The 18399-nt window shown below is 43.5% G+C and overlaps 1 protein-coding gene across 1 annotated transcript in view; it reads right to left on the reverse strand.

Moving 5' to 3' along the window:
- The window catches only part of LOC144684983 (transmembrane protein 263), a 250188-nt gene extending 238729 nt beyond the window's left edge, over positions 1 to 11459 (reverse strand). Inside the window, exon 1 of the mRNA XM_078549473.1 lies at positions 11298 to 11459. Within this exon, the coding sequence (XP_078405599.1) occupies positions 11298 to 11303 (6 nt within the window). The 5' untranslated portion in view covers positions 11304 to 11459. The remainder of the gene's footprint in view (positions 1 to 11297) is intronic.
- Positions 11460 to 18399: the final 6940 nt, after the last annotated feature.

Below are 18399 nucleotides of genomic sequence, written 5' to 3' on the forward strand. Positions count from 1 at the left end.
GATTGAGCAGGTTGGGCCTATACTCATTGGAGTTTAGAAGAATGAGAGGTGATCTTATTGACAAGTTTCAGGCGGTTTTACATGCAAGATGCTGGGAGGAGGTTTCCTCTCGTGGGTGGGGGGGGGGGGTTATCTAGAACTAGGGGGGCACAGAGTTTAGAAATAATGGGTATCCCATTTAAGATGGAGATGAGGAGGAATTTATTCTCTCAAAAGGGCCATTAATCTTTGGAATTCCCTTCCATAAAAGGCAGTGGAGGCTGGGTCTTTAAATTTATTCAAGATTGAGTTAGACTGATTTTTTTTTTATAGACAAGGGAGTCAAGGATTATGAGGGACAGGCAAGAAAGTAGAGTTAAGGCCACAATTAGATCAGCCATGAACTTACTGAATGGTGGGACAGGCTCAATGGTCTAAACAGCCTTCTCCTGCTCCTTTTATTATGATCTTATGAGCTTGTGTAACATGGAGACATGCCCAAATATAACAGGGCTCTTTTTGGTCAGCCAAGGGATGTTCACATATGGAATACAGAAACAATAGTATCAGACATAGATGACTTACTGGTTCCAACATCAGCACAAACCTGACCATGATACTAGGTAATCAACTATTAGCCTACATTCCAAATATCACAAGAACTCCACCAACAAGGTGGCAAAGAGTAATGGTGCCATCCATTACAGGCAAAACATGGGTTAGAGAAACAGCAATATCAATAATTTCTTGCTACCACGGGCAGAGGAAGACCATGTTCATTCCCACTGAATAAACAGAATCATTCTCATAATGGAAACCCCCGAGGACGGAGAAAAAAGGTGGCACTTTTCTCACTTACCCCACTGCTTGAATGTAGATACAAAATTCGGCACAACTGTACAGATGAGGCCAACGGACCAATTTGCCACGTTCCTGCTGGTCTCATTTGGGGCCTGCTTTTCGGTTTGAAAACGTGTGCTCTGACATAGTCCTTCTTATACTTTCTTGGGAAGGAGATTGAAAAAAGGTTTTGAAGATAAAAAGGTACAGCTCTAGGATTTGGGGATGGGGCACAGAAGGAGGGCTGCTGAATAATAGCTGAAACTTTCAGTTCCAGCGCTTAGGACTAGGCCATTCGGCCCTTCAAGCCTGCTCTGCTAATATGATCATGGCTGATCCGGTTGTGGTCTCCGCTCACCTTCCTGTCTGCTCCCTATAACTCTCAACTCCCTTGTCCATCAAAAATCTAACTCAGCCTTGAATAAAATTTAAGGACCCAGCCTCCATAATTTTTTGGGAAAGCGAATTCCACGAACTAAAGACCCTTAGAGAGAACATTTCTCATCTGTCTTCAAAGATAGAGCTCTTATTCTTAAACTATGCTCCCTAGTTTTTGTCTCCCCCAAAAGGGGAAGAATTCAGTTCTCCACCCTATCAAGTCCCCTCAAGATCTGATATGTTGCAGTAAGATCACCACTTGTTCTTCTAAACTCCATTGAGTATAAGCCCAACCTGTTCAGCCTTTCATAGGATAAGCCCTTCACCCCAGGAATGAGATATAAACCTCCTCCGAACTGCTTCTAAAGCAGTTATATTTTTTTGAAATTAGGGAGACCAAAATTATATAAGATGTGGTCTCACCAAGGCCCTGTACGGCTGCAGTAAAACTTCCCTGTTATATTCCATTCCTCGTAATAAATGCCAACATTCCATTAGCCTTCCAAATCATTTGCTGTACCTGCATACTAACTTTGTAATTCATGTACCAGGACACCCAGATTCTTGTGTACCACCGGGTTCTGCAATCTCTCTCCATTTAAATAGTATACTGCTTTTCCATTCTTCCTGCCAAAGGGAAGAAGTTCACATATAGCCATGTTATACTCCATCTGCCAAATTTTTGCCCACCCATTTAACCTGTCTATATCCCTTTGCAGACTTCCTACCTCTTATTTTCCTACCTATCTTGGTGTCATCAGTAAATTTAGCTACAATGCTTTTGGTCCCTTCATCCAAGTCATTGATACAGATTGCAAAAGGTTCAGGACACAGCACAGATCCAAGGCACTCCAGTACTTACAGTTTGAAATCCAAAGATGACCCATTTATCGCTACTCTCTGCTTCCTGTTAGCCAACCAAACTTTTATCCATGCTAACATATTACCCCCTACACCAATACAATTCTTTAATACATTCTGCTCGCAGCTTAAAAATATATATATACTTTTTTTAAAAATTCATTCATGGGATGTGGACTTCGCTGGCTGGGACTGCATTTATTGCCCTTGAGGGGGTGGTAGTGAGCTGCCTTCTTGAACCACTGCAGTCCACGTGATGTAGGTACACCCACAGTGCTGTTAGAAAGGGGGTTCTAGGAATTTGACCCAGCAACATTGAAGGGACGGCGATATATTTCCAAGTCAGGATGGGGAGTGACTTGGAGGGGAACTTCCAGGTGGTGGTGGTGGTGTTCCCATCTATCTGCTGCCCTTGTCCTTCTAGGTGGTAGTAGTCATGGGTTTGGAAGGTGCTGTTGAAGGAACCTTGGTGAATTCCTGCAGTGCATCTTGTAGATGGTACACTGCTGCTACTGTGCGTCAGTGGTGAAGAGAGTGAATGTTTGTGGATGTGATCCCAATCAAGCGGGCTGCTTTGTCCCGGATGGTGTCAAGCTTCTTAAGTGTTGCAGGAGCTGCACTCGTCCACAGAAGTGGGGAGTATTCCAACACACTCCTGACTTGTGCTTTGTAGATGGTGGACAGGCTTTGGGGAGTCAGGTGGTGAGTTACTCATCACACGATTCCTTGCCTCTGGCTTGCTCTTGTAGCCACATTTATATGGCTAGTCCAGTTCAGTTTCTAGTCCATAGCAACCCCAAGAATGTTGATAGTGGGGGTTTCAGTGATGGTAATGGCACTGAACATCAAGGGGTGATGGTAGGATTCTCTCTTAGTGGAGATAGTCATTGCCTGATACTTGTGTGGCGCAAATGTTACTTGCCACTTGTCAGCTCAAGCCTGGATATTGTCCAGCTCTCGCTGCATTTGGACATGGACTGCTTCAGTAGGAGTCGTTGCAAATGGTGAATATTGTGCATTCAGTAAACAACCCACTTCTGACCTTATGATGGAAGGAAGGTCATTGATAAAGCAGCTGAAGATGGTTGGGCAGAGGACACTACCCTGAGGAACTCCTGCAGTGATGTCCTGGAGCTGAGATGACTGACCTCCAACAACCACAACCATCTTCCTATTTGTGCTAGGTATGACTCCAGCCAGAGAGATTTTCCCCCCCGATTCCCATTGACTCGTTTTGCTAGAGCTCCTTGATGCCACACTATCAAATGCTGCCTTGATGTCAAGGGCAGTCACTCTCACCTCACCTCAGGAGTTCCAAGCCTGTAATGAGGTCAGGAGCTGAGCGGCCCTGACGGAACCCAAACTGGTAGTCAGTGAGCAGGTTATTGCTAAGCGAGTATCACTTGACAGCCTTCCATCACTTTATGGATAGAGAGTAGACTGATGGGGCAGTAATTGGCCGGGTTGGATTGATGTACACAGGACATACCTGGGTGATTTTCCACATAGCTGGGTAGATGCCAGCGTTGTAGCCGTACTGGAACAGCTTAGGTAGGGGTGCGGCAAGTTCTGGAGCACAAGTTTTCAATACTATTGCCGGAATATCGTCAGGGCCCATAGCCTTTGCAGTATCCAGTGCCTTCAGCTGTTTGATATCACGTGAAGTGAATCGAATTGGCTGAAGACTAGTATCTGTGATGCTGAGGGTCTCCGGAGGCAGAGATGGATCACCCACTCGGCACGACTCAGCCTTACCTTTTGCACTGATGTGCTGGATACCCCCCACCACCCCTGCAGTGGTCACTCATACTGATACTGTCATGGTCAGATGCATGTGCAGCAGGTAGGTTGGTGAGGATGAAGTCAAGTATGTTTTCCCTCTTGTTTGTTCCCTCACCAGCTGCCACAGACCCAGTCAAGCAGCTATGTCATTTAGGACTCTGCCAGCTGGGTCAGTAGTGGTGCTGAGCCATTTTTGGTGGCGGACATTAAAGTCCCCACCCAGAGTTCATTCTGTGCCCTTGCCACCCTCAATGCTTCCTCCAAGTGGTGTTCAACATGGAGAAGCACTGATTCATCAGCTGGGGGAGGGAAGAACATGGTAATCAGCAGGAGGTTTCCTTGCCCATGTTTGGCATGAGACTTCATGGGGTCCAGAGTCAATGTTGAGGACTCCCATGGCAACTCCCTCTCGACTGTGCCACCACCTCTGCTGGGTCTGTCCTGCCAGTGGGACACGACATACCCAGGGAGGCTGGCGGTGGTGGCTGGGACATTATCTGTAAGGTATGATTCCGTGAGGATGACGATGTCACGCTGTTGCTTGACGAGTCTGAGACAGTTCTCCCAATTTTGGCACTAGCCCCCAGATGTTAGTAAGGAGGGCTGTGCAGCGTCGACAGGGCTGAGTTTGCAGTTGTCATTTCCAGGTGATCTGTCCAATTTCATTCTTTTTTGTGACTTGGTAGCGGTTTGTTACAACTGAGTGGCTTGCTCGGCCATTTGAGGGCATTTTAAGAGTCAACCACCTTGCTGTGTCTGGAGTCACATGTAGGCCAGACCAGGTAAGGATGACAGATTTCCTTCCTTGAAGGAAATTAGTGAACCAGGTAGATTTTTACAACAATCGACAATGGTTTCATGGTCATCAGATTTTTATTGAATTCAAATTCCACCATCTGCAAGGATTTCAAAAGCATGGCTGATTCTGGTGTTCTTTAATTTTCAAACTCTTCACATTGAGAAGTTGAAGCTATTTCAATACATAAGTTTGATTATCCCAAATCTGCCAGATTTTAATCTGTCCTACATGCTTTATTTATAACTTGGAATATTTTTCCAGCCATTCCCTGCCAAGCATCAAGTTACTTTTTGTAGCTATACATGTAACCGACTATTCCAGTATAGGCTTAAGCTGCCAAAGGGTGGTTAATCTTGTTAGCAGCAAACCAAGTATTTGTGGCAACATAGCACCTGAAGTTTACGCATTCCTGCACCACATTAGGATGCTACTGCTTCATTTTTTAAAAATCTGTTATTAAGCAAATCAACCATTCAAATCTTTGGCACAAATTCAATTATCTTGAGAAATTAGCGAGGATAGTGCATACAAAAATTACAGGCAACACCAGAATCAGCCACGCTTTTGAAATCCTTGCAGACTAGTATTTTTAAACTGCAAGCAGAACGTATTGAGGGTTAGTGCTGGAACTGAAAGTTTCGGCTTTTATTCAACATCCCTCCCTGTGCCCCATCCTCAAATCCCCAATTTTTATCTTCAAAACTTTCCTTTTAAAAAAATCTCCTTCCCAAGAAAGCACAAGACAGGCTATATTACAGTACACATTTTCAAACTGAAATAAAGGCTCCAAATGAGACTGGCAGTAGGAACACGGTAAATTGGCATATCAGCCTCACCTGCACCAGCAAGCTGAGAACATCAGTTGTAACCCCAGAAATGACAAGCTCGGCCAGGGTCTCAGCATTTCGCAGCCCAAGGCAAGTCCTGGAAAGGGAAGGGTGGGGTAGGAGATGAGGTACAGCCAAACAGGAGTGGGAAGGGAATGGTGTCTGAAAGGGGGACACAATTTTATGAAGGAGCCAGGAGGATTAGCCCTGACCTTCGGTCAGGCCACACTTACACCAGATAATCCTAATGCACAGGCCCAACACTTGCTGTTTTTATTACCAATTTGGCTCTTTAAACAGGCATTAGGCCTCTTACATACATATTAAAGACAGCACCCAAACAAACATGGCACCAGACACATTGACACCATTAGGGTACGAGCTTGGCCTCCTAAATGGGACTTCTTTCCAACAGTTTTCTGCTGGAAATCAGGTGCAACAGGGTCTAATTTCACCCCCAGGAAATCACAGCAGAACTCGTCTAGATTACTTATATCCTGTCTCCCTGAAGTAAATCAGGTCGGGATACATTAAGGATCCAAAAATTCAGCAGAGCTTTGTGTAAAAAATATTTTGGTTTAACGTCAGTTTTTTTTTTGTTGATTTTTGAACATTACATTGCTGAAAGTGATTTATAAATCAAGGTTGAAGGTAAACAATTACAAGGCATATAAAATTTATAGCAATTGTGACATTAGGAACAAAGTTTCAGATGTTTAAGTGATACAGCCAAATATTGCCATCACTAGATAAGCATAATATGTGGGTACAGATCCATCAGGTTTTTCCATACAACAGTTCCATTGATGTGGAGAATCTTTTCCAGGTGGTAAGTAGTTTCTGCAACATCCAGCCAGCAACCAACATCTTCATCCCCAAGCAGATGGTGCCTAAGGCCAGAATCCAGTCTTTGATGTCTGAATCACTGAAGTGGCTCTGCTGTTATCCAACATTGTCATCCAGTAGCATCTCCACTGAGGACAAGTCACAGCTTGGAATTCACCAGTGATGTCAGCTTAGATTTTGGGCCACTGCTGCTCAACATGTCACATAGGCCTTAGGAGATGTTCCATATCCACTGCATCCAGTAGTCAGTGCCCCAAGCTTCAATGACCTCAGGCTCTGCCCAAAAATGCTTCCTTAGAATCAGGTGTGCATATGAAAAAGGAAAAGGCTGGTGGACAATGGGGAACTGGGCTAATTGCATAGTTTTTTCCAAAAGGCTAGCACAGGCCTGATGGGCTGTATGACCTCCTTCTGCGTGTACAATTCTATATATATTGAACATATATGAACAAGGAGCAGGAGTAGGCCATTCGGCCACTCAAAACTGCTCCACCATTTAATGAGATCATGCCTAATCTGATAGCAACCTCAAATCTGCATCCTGCCTAACCCCGATAACCAATCACTCCCTTGCTTAACAAGAATCTATCCATCTCTGCCTTAAAAAAAAATTCAAAGACTCTGCTTCCACTGCCTTTTCAGGAACAGAGTTCCATGACCCTCAAAAAATTTTATCTCATCTCCGTTTTAAGTGGGCGACCCCTTGTTTTTAAACAGTGACCCCTAGTTCGCCCACAAGAGGAAACATCCTCTCCACATCCACCCTGTCAAATCCCCTCAAGATCTTATTTGTTTCAATCAATCACCTTACTCTTCTAAACTCCAGCAGACACAAGCCTCATCTATCCAACCTTTCTTCATAATAAGACAACTCACCCACTCCAGGTATTAGTCTGGTAAACCTTCTCTGAACTGCTTCCAATGCATTTACATCCTTCCTTAAATAAGGTGACCAATACTGTATAGTCCTCTAGATTTGGTCTCTTGTGCTCTGTATAATTGAAGCATAACTCCCCACTACTGTTGTATTCAATTCCCCCTACAATAAATGATAACGTTCTATTAGCTTTCTTAATTACTTGCTGTACCTGCATACTAGCCTTTCACAATTCATGCACAAAGACACCCAGATCCCTCTGCACCTCAGAGCTTTCCAATCTCTCACCATTTAAATAATGTGCCTCTTTTATTCTTCCTGCCAAAATGGACAATTTCACTTTCCCCACATCGTACTCCATTTGCCAGATCTTTGCCCACTCACTTAACCCATGTCTTTTTGTAGCCTCTTATGTCCTCTTCACAAATTACTTTCCTACCTATCTTTGTGTCACCAGCAAATTTGGCAACTATCCCATCTGTCCCTTCAACCAAGTCATTTATATAAATTGTAAACAGCTGAGGACCCAGCAATGATCCCTGTGGCACATCACTCAATACATCTTGCCAACCTGGAAAAGACCCATTTCTGCCTACTCTCTGCTTCCTGTTAGCAAGCCAATCTTTATCCATGTCAATATATTACCCCCTATACCATGAGCTTTTATTTTTCGCAGTAACCTTTCATGTGGCACTTTATCCAATGCTTTCTGGAAATCTAAGTGCAGTACATCCACCAATTCCCCTTTATCCACAGCACATGTTACTTCCTCAAAGAACTCCAATAAATTGGTTAAACATGATCTCCCTTTCACAAAACCATATTGGCTCTGCCAGATTACCTTGAACTTATCCAAGTGCCCTGCTATAGCTTCTTTAATAGCTTCTAATATTTTCCCTATGACAGATGTTAAACCAACTGGCCTGTAGTTTCCTGCTTTCTCTCTCCCTCCCTTTTTGAATAATGGAGTTACAATTTTTATCTTCCAATCTAATGGAACCTTTCCCAAATCTAGGCAGTTTTGGAAAACTAAAACCAATGCATCAACTATTTCACTAGCCACTTCTTTTAAGACCCTAGGACGGAGTCCATCAGGACCCAGGGACTCATCAGCCCACAGCTCCAACAATTTACTCAGCACCACTTCTCCGGTGATTGTAATTTTCCTGAGTTCCTCCCTCCCATTTCCTGATTTATAGCTGCTTCTGGGATGTTACTCTTAACCTCTATAGTGAAAACTGATGCAAAATATCTGTTCAATTCATCTGCCATTTAACGGCTAACAGCTTCCTCTTCTGCATTTGTGGAGAGGAACTGTGGCCACAGCTGGTGCTAAATTCCTTCTTACTCTGATCAATAGACTATCAAGTCTTTCACTTTCTAAGGCTGTGACAGCAAGAATGCAGAGAAAATACTCGATGATCTGACTGCAGAGGGATAAGGTGCAATGTGTACAAAAGCAGTGACCCAGATGAGGATGGACTTCAGATGGAGTTGCTGCTACAACAAGCATCAGTTCACGTGGTACAAACCATTTTGTGAACAACTTGTCATTCATCTGAACATTCAACTGGGCTTTAAGAGTTAATAGCAATGAAGTTGAGGTTAACATTAAAAGCTCAGCACATCGATGTTTCATGATCACCATTGACCTTTTTATGTAACACTGGTGATGATTTTGTCTGTTAGATGCTCCTTAGCATCTTTGTACCTGGTCCAACTGCCTCTCCATATGCAGCAAATGCCTCTTCAGGCAGGATTCCTACTGCAAAGCAGCTTTGGGACAAATGTATTTAGAGTCTAATTCAAGAAAATGAACAAACAGGTGATACTTTTGTCTGCAATTGGAAAATTGTAGTACAAACACCTTTTTCATTTATCTGAATTCTGAACTTTCATTCAATGCTTTGGGGAGTCTCCTATAAAGTGCAACAACTCAAGTGTGACCCTTCCCTACAGTATCAACCATCAGAAGGGTCTCATCTAGGTTTACATTCTAAGCAACCACCCACAAATTTCCCATCAAGAATACATCCTTTGCAGAAATTCCAGAAGCCTCACCAACACCATACTCAGTTGTAATTTTCTTCTGTGGTTTGGCCTTCCTAAAGATCTAGCTTTGTCTCAAAATAAGATGCTACTACATATGAGGGGAGTGGATAAAGGTGCACAGGGTGAGAGAGCAACAGCCATTTATTCAGGGAGCAAGCTCCAGACTGAAGTGACACATAAAGGTAAGGGGACAGAGGAATGTTGGTGAGAGCGCCATTGGGGACAGCAAGGACCTTCCAAAAAGCCAGAGTTTCAGCTCGATATGTTTAAAGTAGTGTTCCTGGAGGGAAGCACAGAATGACAAAAGGTTCAGTGTGCACTTTTTAAAAAAATGCTAATGGAGTTTTTCATTACAGCAATTACATGATAGTATTAGAGAGCACACCTAGCAAAAACCTTACAAATGGTAAGGCAATATTTGCAGTACTACTGAAATAAACAAGCTGCCTACAAACATGAATAGTTTAAGGCAAAACCTTTCATCCTGGGGTCCACAAGCAGATTCAATAATTTGCATTTGTAAGCACCTGTGAAGTAGTAAAACATTCCAAGGCACATTAAAGGAGTAATCAGACAAAAATGCTGAAAGTCAAACAGGATAACATTAAGAGAGGAGTGTAAAAACTTGGTCAAGGAGGTACATTTTAAAGGAAAATCTTAAAAGGAAGAAAAAGTGGAGAGGTTTACAGAGAAAATTACAAAGGCCTAGACAGCTGAAGGTACCACAGCCAATGGTGGGGATGTAGGAAGCCCAGGATGCACAAGACGCCAGAACTGCAGGAACACAGAGTTCTCAGAATAAGGTTACAAAGATAGGGAGTGGCAAGGCCAGGAAAGGATGTGAACACAAGGATGAGAATATTAAATTTGAGGCACTGGTGGAACAGAGCCAATGTGGGTCAGTGATTACAGAATGATGGTCGAACGAGGCTCGTTGAGAGTTAGGATACAGGCAACTGAGTATTCTAGGAGATCCATAAGACCAGATGTGTCTGCTGGAGGTATCATCCACACCAACTCTACATTATTTCTAACGACCATCTTGCTTATTGTTTCTGTTGCTGCCAGCATACGTACAATTGAAAGTAAGAACATTGTTATCCTTTCCAGTAGCTGACACTGCCTTTTGCACATTAGGACATTGTGTCCCCAAGAGAAAACCAGCAATTGCAGGGGGGGGGGGGGGGGGGTTGGCACATCGTTCTAACCATCATTCCAAAGAAACATGAATTAATTTGCTGATGGCTCAGTATGTATTTTCTCACGGTGAGATCAAACCTTTAAAACCACAAAGGATATGAACGACGTTTCATTGATTTTTGAAAGTAGGTAAAGCATTGACACACACACAAGGCAACAGCTACATTTCAATTATAAGACAACACATTCCACAAGAGAAAGCAATGAACACTGCACCACAGATATTAGGCATATGTCATACTTGAATATTTGGCTCCAGCTCCTCTTTTTTTCACAAAACCCAAACGCTGCTTTAACTTCAATTAATTCTTCACCTGCATTTTGGCCACGTTTACAAACTTAAGGTCTTGTTGAAAGCCGGCCGGACCTTTTTTTAAACAACTTCAGCTGAGGTTTCTTTATGACACCTGGACTGACAGAGAGGTGGGGGGGGGGGGGGTGAAATCCTCTCTGTCCAGGTTAAATGCACAGCCGCGTTAAAGGGGGTCCTGGTTTTAACATGTCCAACCTAGCGTTAGAGGCCAGAAGAGGGATTTTCCAGCCAAACGCGCAGCAAATGCAGAGAAACTTCTAGCAATTCCATTCCTAGCGGACCCTGATGATGGAGATTGTCCTGTCCTGTGCCAGGGAGGCGGGGGGGGGGGATGCGGGCCTCCTCGCACAGGCAGAGCCTCCGCCACGGCCGGGGTGGGAGTGAGGGGAGCGCGGGGTCCCGGTGAGCTATCTGACCGAGTGAGGTGGGGGTGGGGCCGGGGATGGGGCGCGGGGCTGTGGGGGGGTGGGGGAGGCCGGGATCGGTCGCTCACTGAGTGGCTCGCGCCTGCAGACCCCACGCGAGCTCCCGATGCCCCCTCACCTTCATGGTGATGATCCCGGTGAGGGTGAGGCCGCCGCCGCCTCCCTGCCCCTGCCTCTGCCTGAGGCCAGATCCGTCACTCAACCGCAGGAACAACCAACGACATTGGAACCGGAGCCAAAGAAACAGGAACTGACGCCAGCAGGAGCTCAGCCCAGCCCCGCCCCTAATTCCCACCACCCAATCCGCATTCAGCCCCCTGCCCAACCAATCAGCATTCAGCCCCCTCCTCACCCAATCTGCATTGAGTCCCCTCCCCACCCAAACAGCAGTGAGCCCCCTCCCCACCCAACCTGCATTGAACCCAATCAGCAATGAGCCCCCTCCCCAACCAAACTGCATTGAACTCCCTCCCCACCCAATCTGCATTGAACCCCCTCCTCACCCAATCAGCATTGAGCCCCCTCCCCACCCAATCAGCATGGAGCCCCCTCCCAACCCAATCTGCATAGAGCCCCCTCCCCACCCAATCAGCATTGAACCTCATTCCCACCCAATCAGCATTCAGCCACCTCCTCACCCAATCAGCATTCAGCCCCTCCCCACCCAATCAGCATTGAACCCCATTCTCACCCAATCAACATTCAGCCACCACCTCACCGAATCAGCATTCAGCTCCTCCCCACCCAATCAGCATTGAACCCCCTCCAGTTCAGTCCCCACCCCACACTCCCACCCCCCCCCCACCCCCCCCACCCAATCAGCATTCAGTCCCCTCACCATCGCCTCCCCCCCCCACCGCCACATCCAATCAACCCCACAAACATCTATCCAATCTGCATTTGCCTCCCCAACCCCAATTAGCATTCAGCCCTTTCCCACTCAATCAGCATTCAGCCCCCTCACCCACTCAATCAATATTTACCACCCCCCTAAACACCCCCACCCAATCAGCATGCTCCTCCCTAACCACACAACCCAACCAGCTTTTAGCCTCTCCCACCAACCCCCAATCCATAGATCCCCTCCTCCCCCCAATCAATATGCATCCCCCTCAACCATCCCCCCCCCACCCATTCAGTATTCAACAACACCCCCCCGCCACAATCCTAGTCCCCACACTTTTGCCTTCTCCCCCCACCCCCAAATGCCCCTTTCACCAACCCCTGCTCCTGGCGTCCCCTCCGTGACCCTCTTCTAAAGGCTTTGCTTTCGACCTCCTGCATTTTGAGAGAATGTGCGGCAAATTTCCAATCATTAGATTTTCAATGATGGCTCTGACTCACTGATCCGGTGCTCAATGTAAACCATTGTCTATTTCTGTTACCTGCTTGGTCAAAGAGGCACAGCAGAACTACCATTCCAGCAAATGGGTTTGTGATGCTAACATACAAGACTGAATCACAATCACAAGTTTGAAGTATTTTACATTTTGTCCATAAGTTCAATAACCATTTCAAACCCCAACTCCCTGAACCTAACCACTAACCATAACACATTAATCTTTAACCATAAGACTCTCACCACATAACCATAACCACTAACCCTGAACCATGTAGTGTCAGTAGCGCCATTTAAGGCCAGACATTTGCCAACATTCATTGAAGCATTGGATGCACTTCCTTACTGCAATTTTTTTGTAATTTAATGTCTTTATGACATTATTATGTGTCAACCTGGGTGCACTTCACTGCACTTTTGCCTGAGGCAGAAGGCATTATTTCAAGCTGACTCCAGAGACTTGATCTGGGTTGACACTAACAATGCGCTGCACTGTTGGAGGTGCTGGCCTTTAGATGAGACTGCCTATCTCAACTGGATATCAAAAGATCCCATGGCATGTTTAAAGGAAGAGGACATTTTCTTGGTTAACATTCATCCCTCATGCAACTGGTCTTTCACTCATTGCTGTTCTTGGGGCTGTGCTGTGTACAACTTGGAATGCCAGTTTTTCCCTATATTACCATAGTTACAATATTTCAAAAATACATTTATTGATTAGTGTCATGACTCACTGGGGATAGTGTGCTCTAATTTCAAGCCCCACTGCTCCCCGAGCCGAGACAAATGTGAAAAATTTGATTATACCACCAAATTGCCCAATTCTACCTAACTGTTAATTTAGGTCAACAGAATACGAGCACCAGGTTTGTAAATTTAACAAGTAAATAACTGTTTATTAAACAAATTGTCTTTAACCAGTGGCAAAAGAAAAAAATATGAACTGCTAACTTTTAACTCTATAATTTAAACTCTACCCCTTCTTAACCCCTATACACAAATGCACAAACACACATAAGACATACAAAACATGGATTTTAGGGGTAAGATATAAAGTTCAATAACACCAATCCAGAGTACGGGATTAGACGGTTTGATTTTGATTGATGTCTTCCCAAATTCCTTGCAGTTTGTTGTTCGTGACACGAGGTGGTCTTCCAGCACTTTCAGTGTGTAGTTCACTGGTTGAAAACTTGCTTTTCAATGTCTCTACTGATGATTTTCCCCATTTCCTCTTGACAGGGGATTTTTCAGAGAGAGTTGGTTACAGAGATATGAAGAAAAAGCCAGCTAGCTAGCCTTGTAGATTTACTGGAATCTTACACACACAGGAGAGGGAGGTTTTAGGTGTGTTCTCTTTGCAAGCTAGGATCTCTCTGCTCACTGCTATCACACAAAACCTTGGTCACCTGACCAGGAGCCAATTAAAATGTTGTTGCTAGGCAGTTCCCCCTAGTTCATGGCCCCCTTTCCAGCACCATTTTGTCTAATCTGGCACATTCTGTTCCAGGAGATAGCAACATTGGATATTCCACATCCTGTTCCAGTGAACATGTCTTTCAACTGCAGCCATGATAGTTTTTAAAGCCACAGTCCAACTTTAAAGCCACAGTCCAAAAAAAATAAAAATAGGTTCTTTACACAAAGGAATCGCCTTTGGCCATGTTGAGGTCTTGGCACAAGTCGGGATTGTGATGGAATACTCTCCATTTGCATGGATGAGGACAGTTCCAACAACACTCAAGAAGCTGGACACCATCCAGGACAAAGCAGCCTGCTTGATTGGCACCACATCCACAAACATTCACTCCCTCCACCACCAACGCACTGTGGCAGCCGTGTATATTGTCACGACTTACTGGGGAAAGTGCACTGCAATATCAAGCCCCATTGCTCCCCGAGCCAGGACAAATGTGAAAAGCTTGATCAAACCATCTAATTGTTTAATTTAGGTTAACAGAATATGAGCACCAGGTTTGCAAACTTAATAAGTAAATAACTGTTGATTGAACAAATTGTCTTTAACCATGGCAAAAGGGAAAAATATGAACTTCCAATTCCTAATTCTGTAACCTAAACCTTACCCCTTCTTAAATCCCTATACACACATATACAAGACACATAAGGCACACAAAAACTTGGATTTTCAGGATGGAATAAAACAGTTCAATAGCACCAATTGTGGAGTACAGGATTCGATGGGTTGATTTTGATTGATGTCTTCCAAATTCCTTTCAGTTCTTTGTTGATGGCACGAGATGGTTTTCCCAGAACTTTCAGTCTTTAATTCATTGGTTGAACACTTGGTTTTCAATGTTTCTAACAGTGATTTTTCCCCTTTTCTCTTGGGAGGGGTTTTTCAGAGAGATAGCAGGTTATAGAGTTATGAGGGGGAAAAAGCCAGCTAGCCAATATTTTAGAATTACTGGAATCTTACGCACATCTGGGGAAAGAGATTTTATGTCTTTTCTCTTTTCAGGTTAGGAGCTTTTCTCTGCTGCACTGTTCTCACACAAACCCTGGTCATCTGGTCAGGAACCAATTAAAAATGTTGTTGCCAGGCAGTTCCCTGTTTGACCAGACTCCTCCTTGGCACTATCCTGTCTCTCTTGGCACACTCTGTTCCAGGACAGCAACATTGTATCTACCCTTCACACTGTTCCAGTAGACATGTCTTTCAAACTGCAACCATTGTAATTTTAATATGCAGTCCAACAGAAATGAAAAGATATGTTCTTTACAGTACCATCTACAAGATGCACTGCAGGAACTCACCAAGGCTCCTTAGACAGCACCTTCCAAACTCACAACCACTATCACCTAGAATCGCAAAGGCAGGAAATGCGTGGGAGCACCATCACCTGCAAGTTCCCCTCCAAGCCATACAGCCTCCTGACTTGGAAATATATCGCTGTTACTTCACTGCTGCTGGGTCAAAATCCTGGAACTCCCTCCCTAACAGTGCTGTGGGTGTACCTACACCACATGGACTGCAGTGGTTCAAGAAGGCAGCTCACCACCACCACCTCAAGGGCAAGTAGGGATGGGCAATAAATGCAGGCATAGCCAGCGATGCCCACATCCCATGATTGAATTTAAAAAAATCCAAGCTTGTTCCTGATTTTTGATTATGCCACAATTCATACTTCCAGCACTAAATCTCACAGCTCACTAGGAAACCAAGATAGCAACTAAAAGAATTTTCAGAAGTATTTGGAGAGACTTCACTGGTTGTCTTTTTATAGCTAGTTGTTGCCAGCTGCACACTGGTTATTTTCATATATACTTGGCAGGGTTTTCTCATTGAATGTTTTTGTAACTGTTTTTCCTGCTATTATATATGTGCCACACTGTTTCAGTTAGAATTTGCTGCTGTTTTATGTAAGTGTAATTTGAACAAGTTTGGTGCCCAGTTTACTTGTAGAAAAATAAGATAGCTGGCTGACCTCCTATCCTCCATAAACTTGAGGTCACTGAAAATTGTTTCCTATGTTCTTACTCACACCATCCCATTCACCCATCAAACCTGTGCTCACCGATTGATCTTGGCAACAACTTGTTTTTAAAATGCTCATCCTTGTTATCAACTCCCTCCATGGCCTCACCCCTTCATATCTGTGCAATCTCTTCTGGCCCCACGACCTCCGAGATATTTGCATTCCTTGAATTGTAGCTTCTTGAACATCCTCTATTTCAACAGACTGTTAAAACTGACTGCCTTTCGTTGCAAACCCCCTAAGCCGTGGAATTCGCTCCCTAAGCCTGTGCATTTCATCCTGTAAGACGCTCATTAAAACCCACCTCCTGGGGCCAAGCCTTTGGTCATCTGCAATATTATTTTCTTACACAGCTCAGTGGCAAATTTAGCATTATAACTCCCCTGAAGTGCTTTGAGGTGTTTTATTATGTTGAAGATGCTATATAAAAACAAGTTGTTGTTGTTGATGATCGGCGCTTTTCTTCGTATATATTAGCAAATCTTCTTAACTTTATTCACAGTGAGCCAGCAGATAGGTTTTTTTACAACAGATGCGCTTTTATGCTATGCAACATAAAATAAAATGTCAAGGTGATTAAATGTGAAATTCCATTTTTTAATTCCATGATATTCTAGAGTTTGTGCCATTGTTTTGGAGACCAAATTTCACCATTATTCTGTAAAGTCATAAGTGAGTTCTCAATACAATTATAATCTAGTCCTGTGACTACATAATTATTTTTTAACCTATCACATTTTAAAAGTATAAATGCAACACAAGGTGCTATGAAAGATGTACCATTTGGAGATGGGTACCTGGTATTCAGCAGTACTGTGAAATGGTTGGAGCTTAGTCTTGTTTCCTCCCTCCCCTATACGTATAAACACACCCAGCCCTAACAATCTTACAAATGAGCTCTTCGTTGCTCCAACTGTACCCTTTTGTGCACCTCAACCCTCCTTTCACCCCACCATTGAAATACCAGCACAGACTAGTTGGGCCTACTGGCCTATTCCCCAGCTGTAAATTCTAGGTGATTCTAATACCTCTAGCTGCCAAGGCCCTATGTGCTGGAGTTCCATCTCTAAACCCTCCTACTTCTCTCCTCTTTTAAAAGCCTACTTAAAACCCAGCTCTTTAACCAATCATTTTGTCTAAAGTTATTAAAAGTAAAGACTGGAAATAATCAGCAGGTCAGGCAGGATCTGTAGAGAAAGCCATCAACGTTTCAGGTCTAAGACCCTTCCTCTCGATTTGGGAAATGTTTTAGAGCTGAAACATCGGATGACTTCTGTTCCTTCTTAGATATAGCCTAACCTGTTTTTGTTTTCAGATATCCAAAGATTGGTAGTAATTTTGTTATTGTTTTTATTCAAATTCATTGTTCAAATCAGATTTGAAAACACATTAACTGGAATACTATCATGTACAAAAGTAACATTGTTTCTTTACCACACAGAAAAGTAATAGATTGTTTGGAATTCAAAGATAAATAAAAACTGTAGTGGATGTGTGATCGATCCAGTCTGTCAGGCTTGAAGTAGGCCTTTACTTCCCTTTTTCTTTCACATACAAGGGAGTTCTCTCAAAAAGCTTGAATAGGTCCTTTGAAATTTGTCCTCTGGCTTATTCACAAATAATTTTTAAAAACAACCTATTCTGCCAATGTGCTACTTCCTGTTGTATCTTGTGTGTAATTGGAACATTGCATATGCTCAGACCACAAGTTCGGCTTTTAGCTAACAGTCAAAACACAGGAGAAAAAAACGGTGAAATCTGAGTCCAAACTTTTGAGAAAGCCTGAGACATTCAAGTAAAACATTAGTAGAAGCACTCAGGAGATACAAAGAGATTTTCATAGTTATATTTAATGACATTGTTGTGAAATTTGTAATTTTGTGATATCTTTATGTTGAAAGCTTGTTTTAAACATTAGACATGTCAGTCACTGAGAAAACAAGTTGACAGTTTTCCGTTTGAAAAGGATTATGCTCAGTTCAATTCATTTACCTTTTTCAAAAACAAATAATTAATTGATTTTATTGACTGGTGATTCAAGGTTAATTCTTTTAATAAATCCTCGGTAGTTTCTCATTCAGAGATTTGTTTCCCATTCCCTCCTTTTGATCAATACGTTCCCTATTTCTTCATTGATTAATGCTCTTTCATTTAGACCCAAAAAAAATGTCTGACAGCAAAAGTTTAACATTGTAGTAAGTGCCACACAACAGAAGGTGCACATAGATCCAAGACTTTTAATATCTAGTAGATGTCTATACACACAAAAATAGTCAATCACCAATGGCAGGCCACAGGAATCTGAGTCCAGTTTTAACTTACTCAAAGGAGTTAAAATTGGACCCAGATGGTATAGACCATGTGCATTCTTGAGTGAAGACTTT

Source organism: Cetorhinus maximus, chromosome 9 (genome assembly GCF_964194155.1).
Source record: "Cetorhinus maximus chromosome 9, sCetMax3.hap1.1, whole genome shotgun sequence".
Lineage (NCBI taxonomy): Eukaryota > Metazoa > Chordata > Chondrichthyes > Lamniformes > Cetorhinidae > Cetorhinus > Cetorhinus maximus.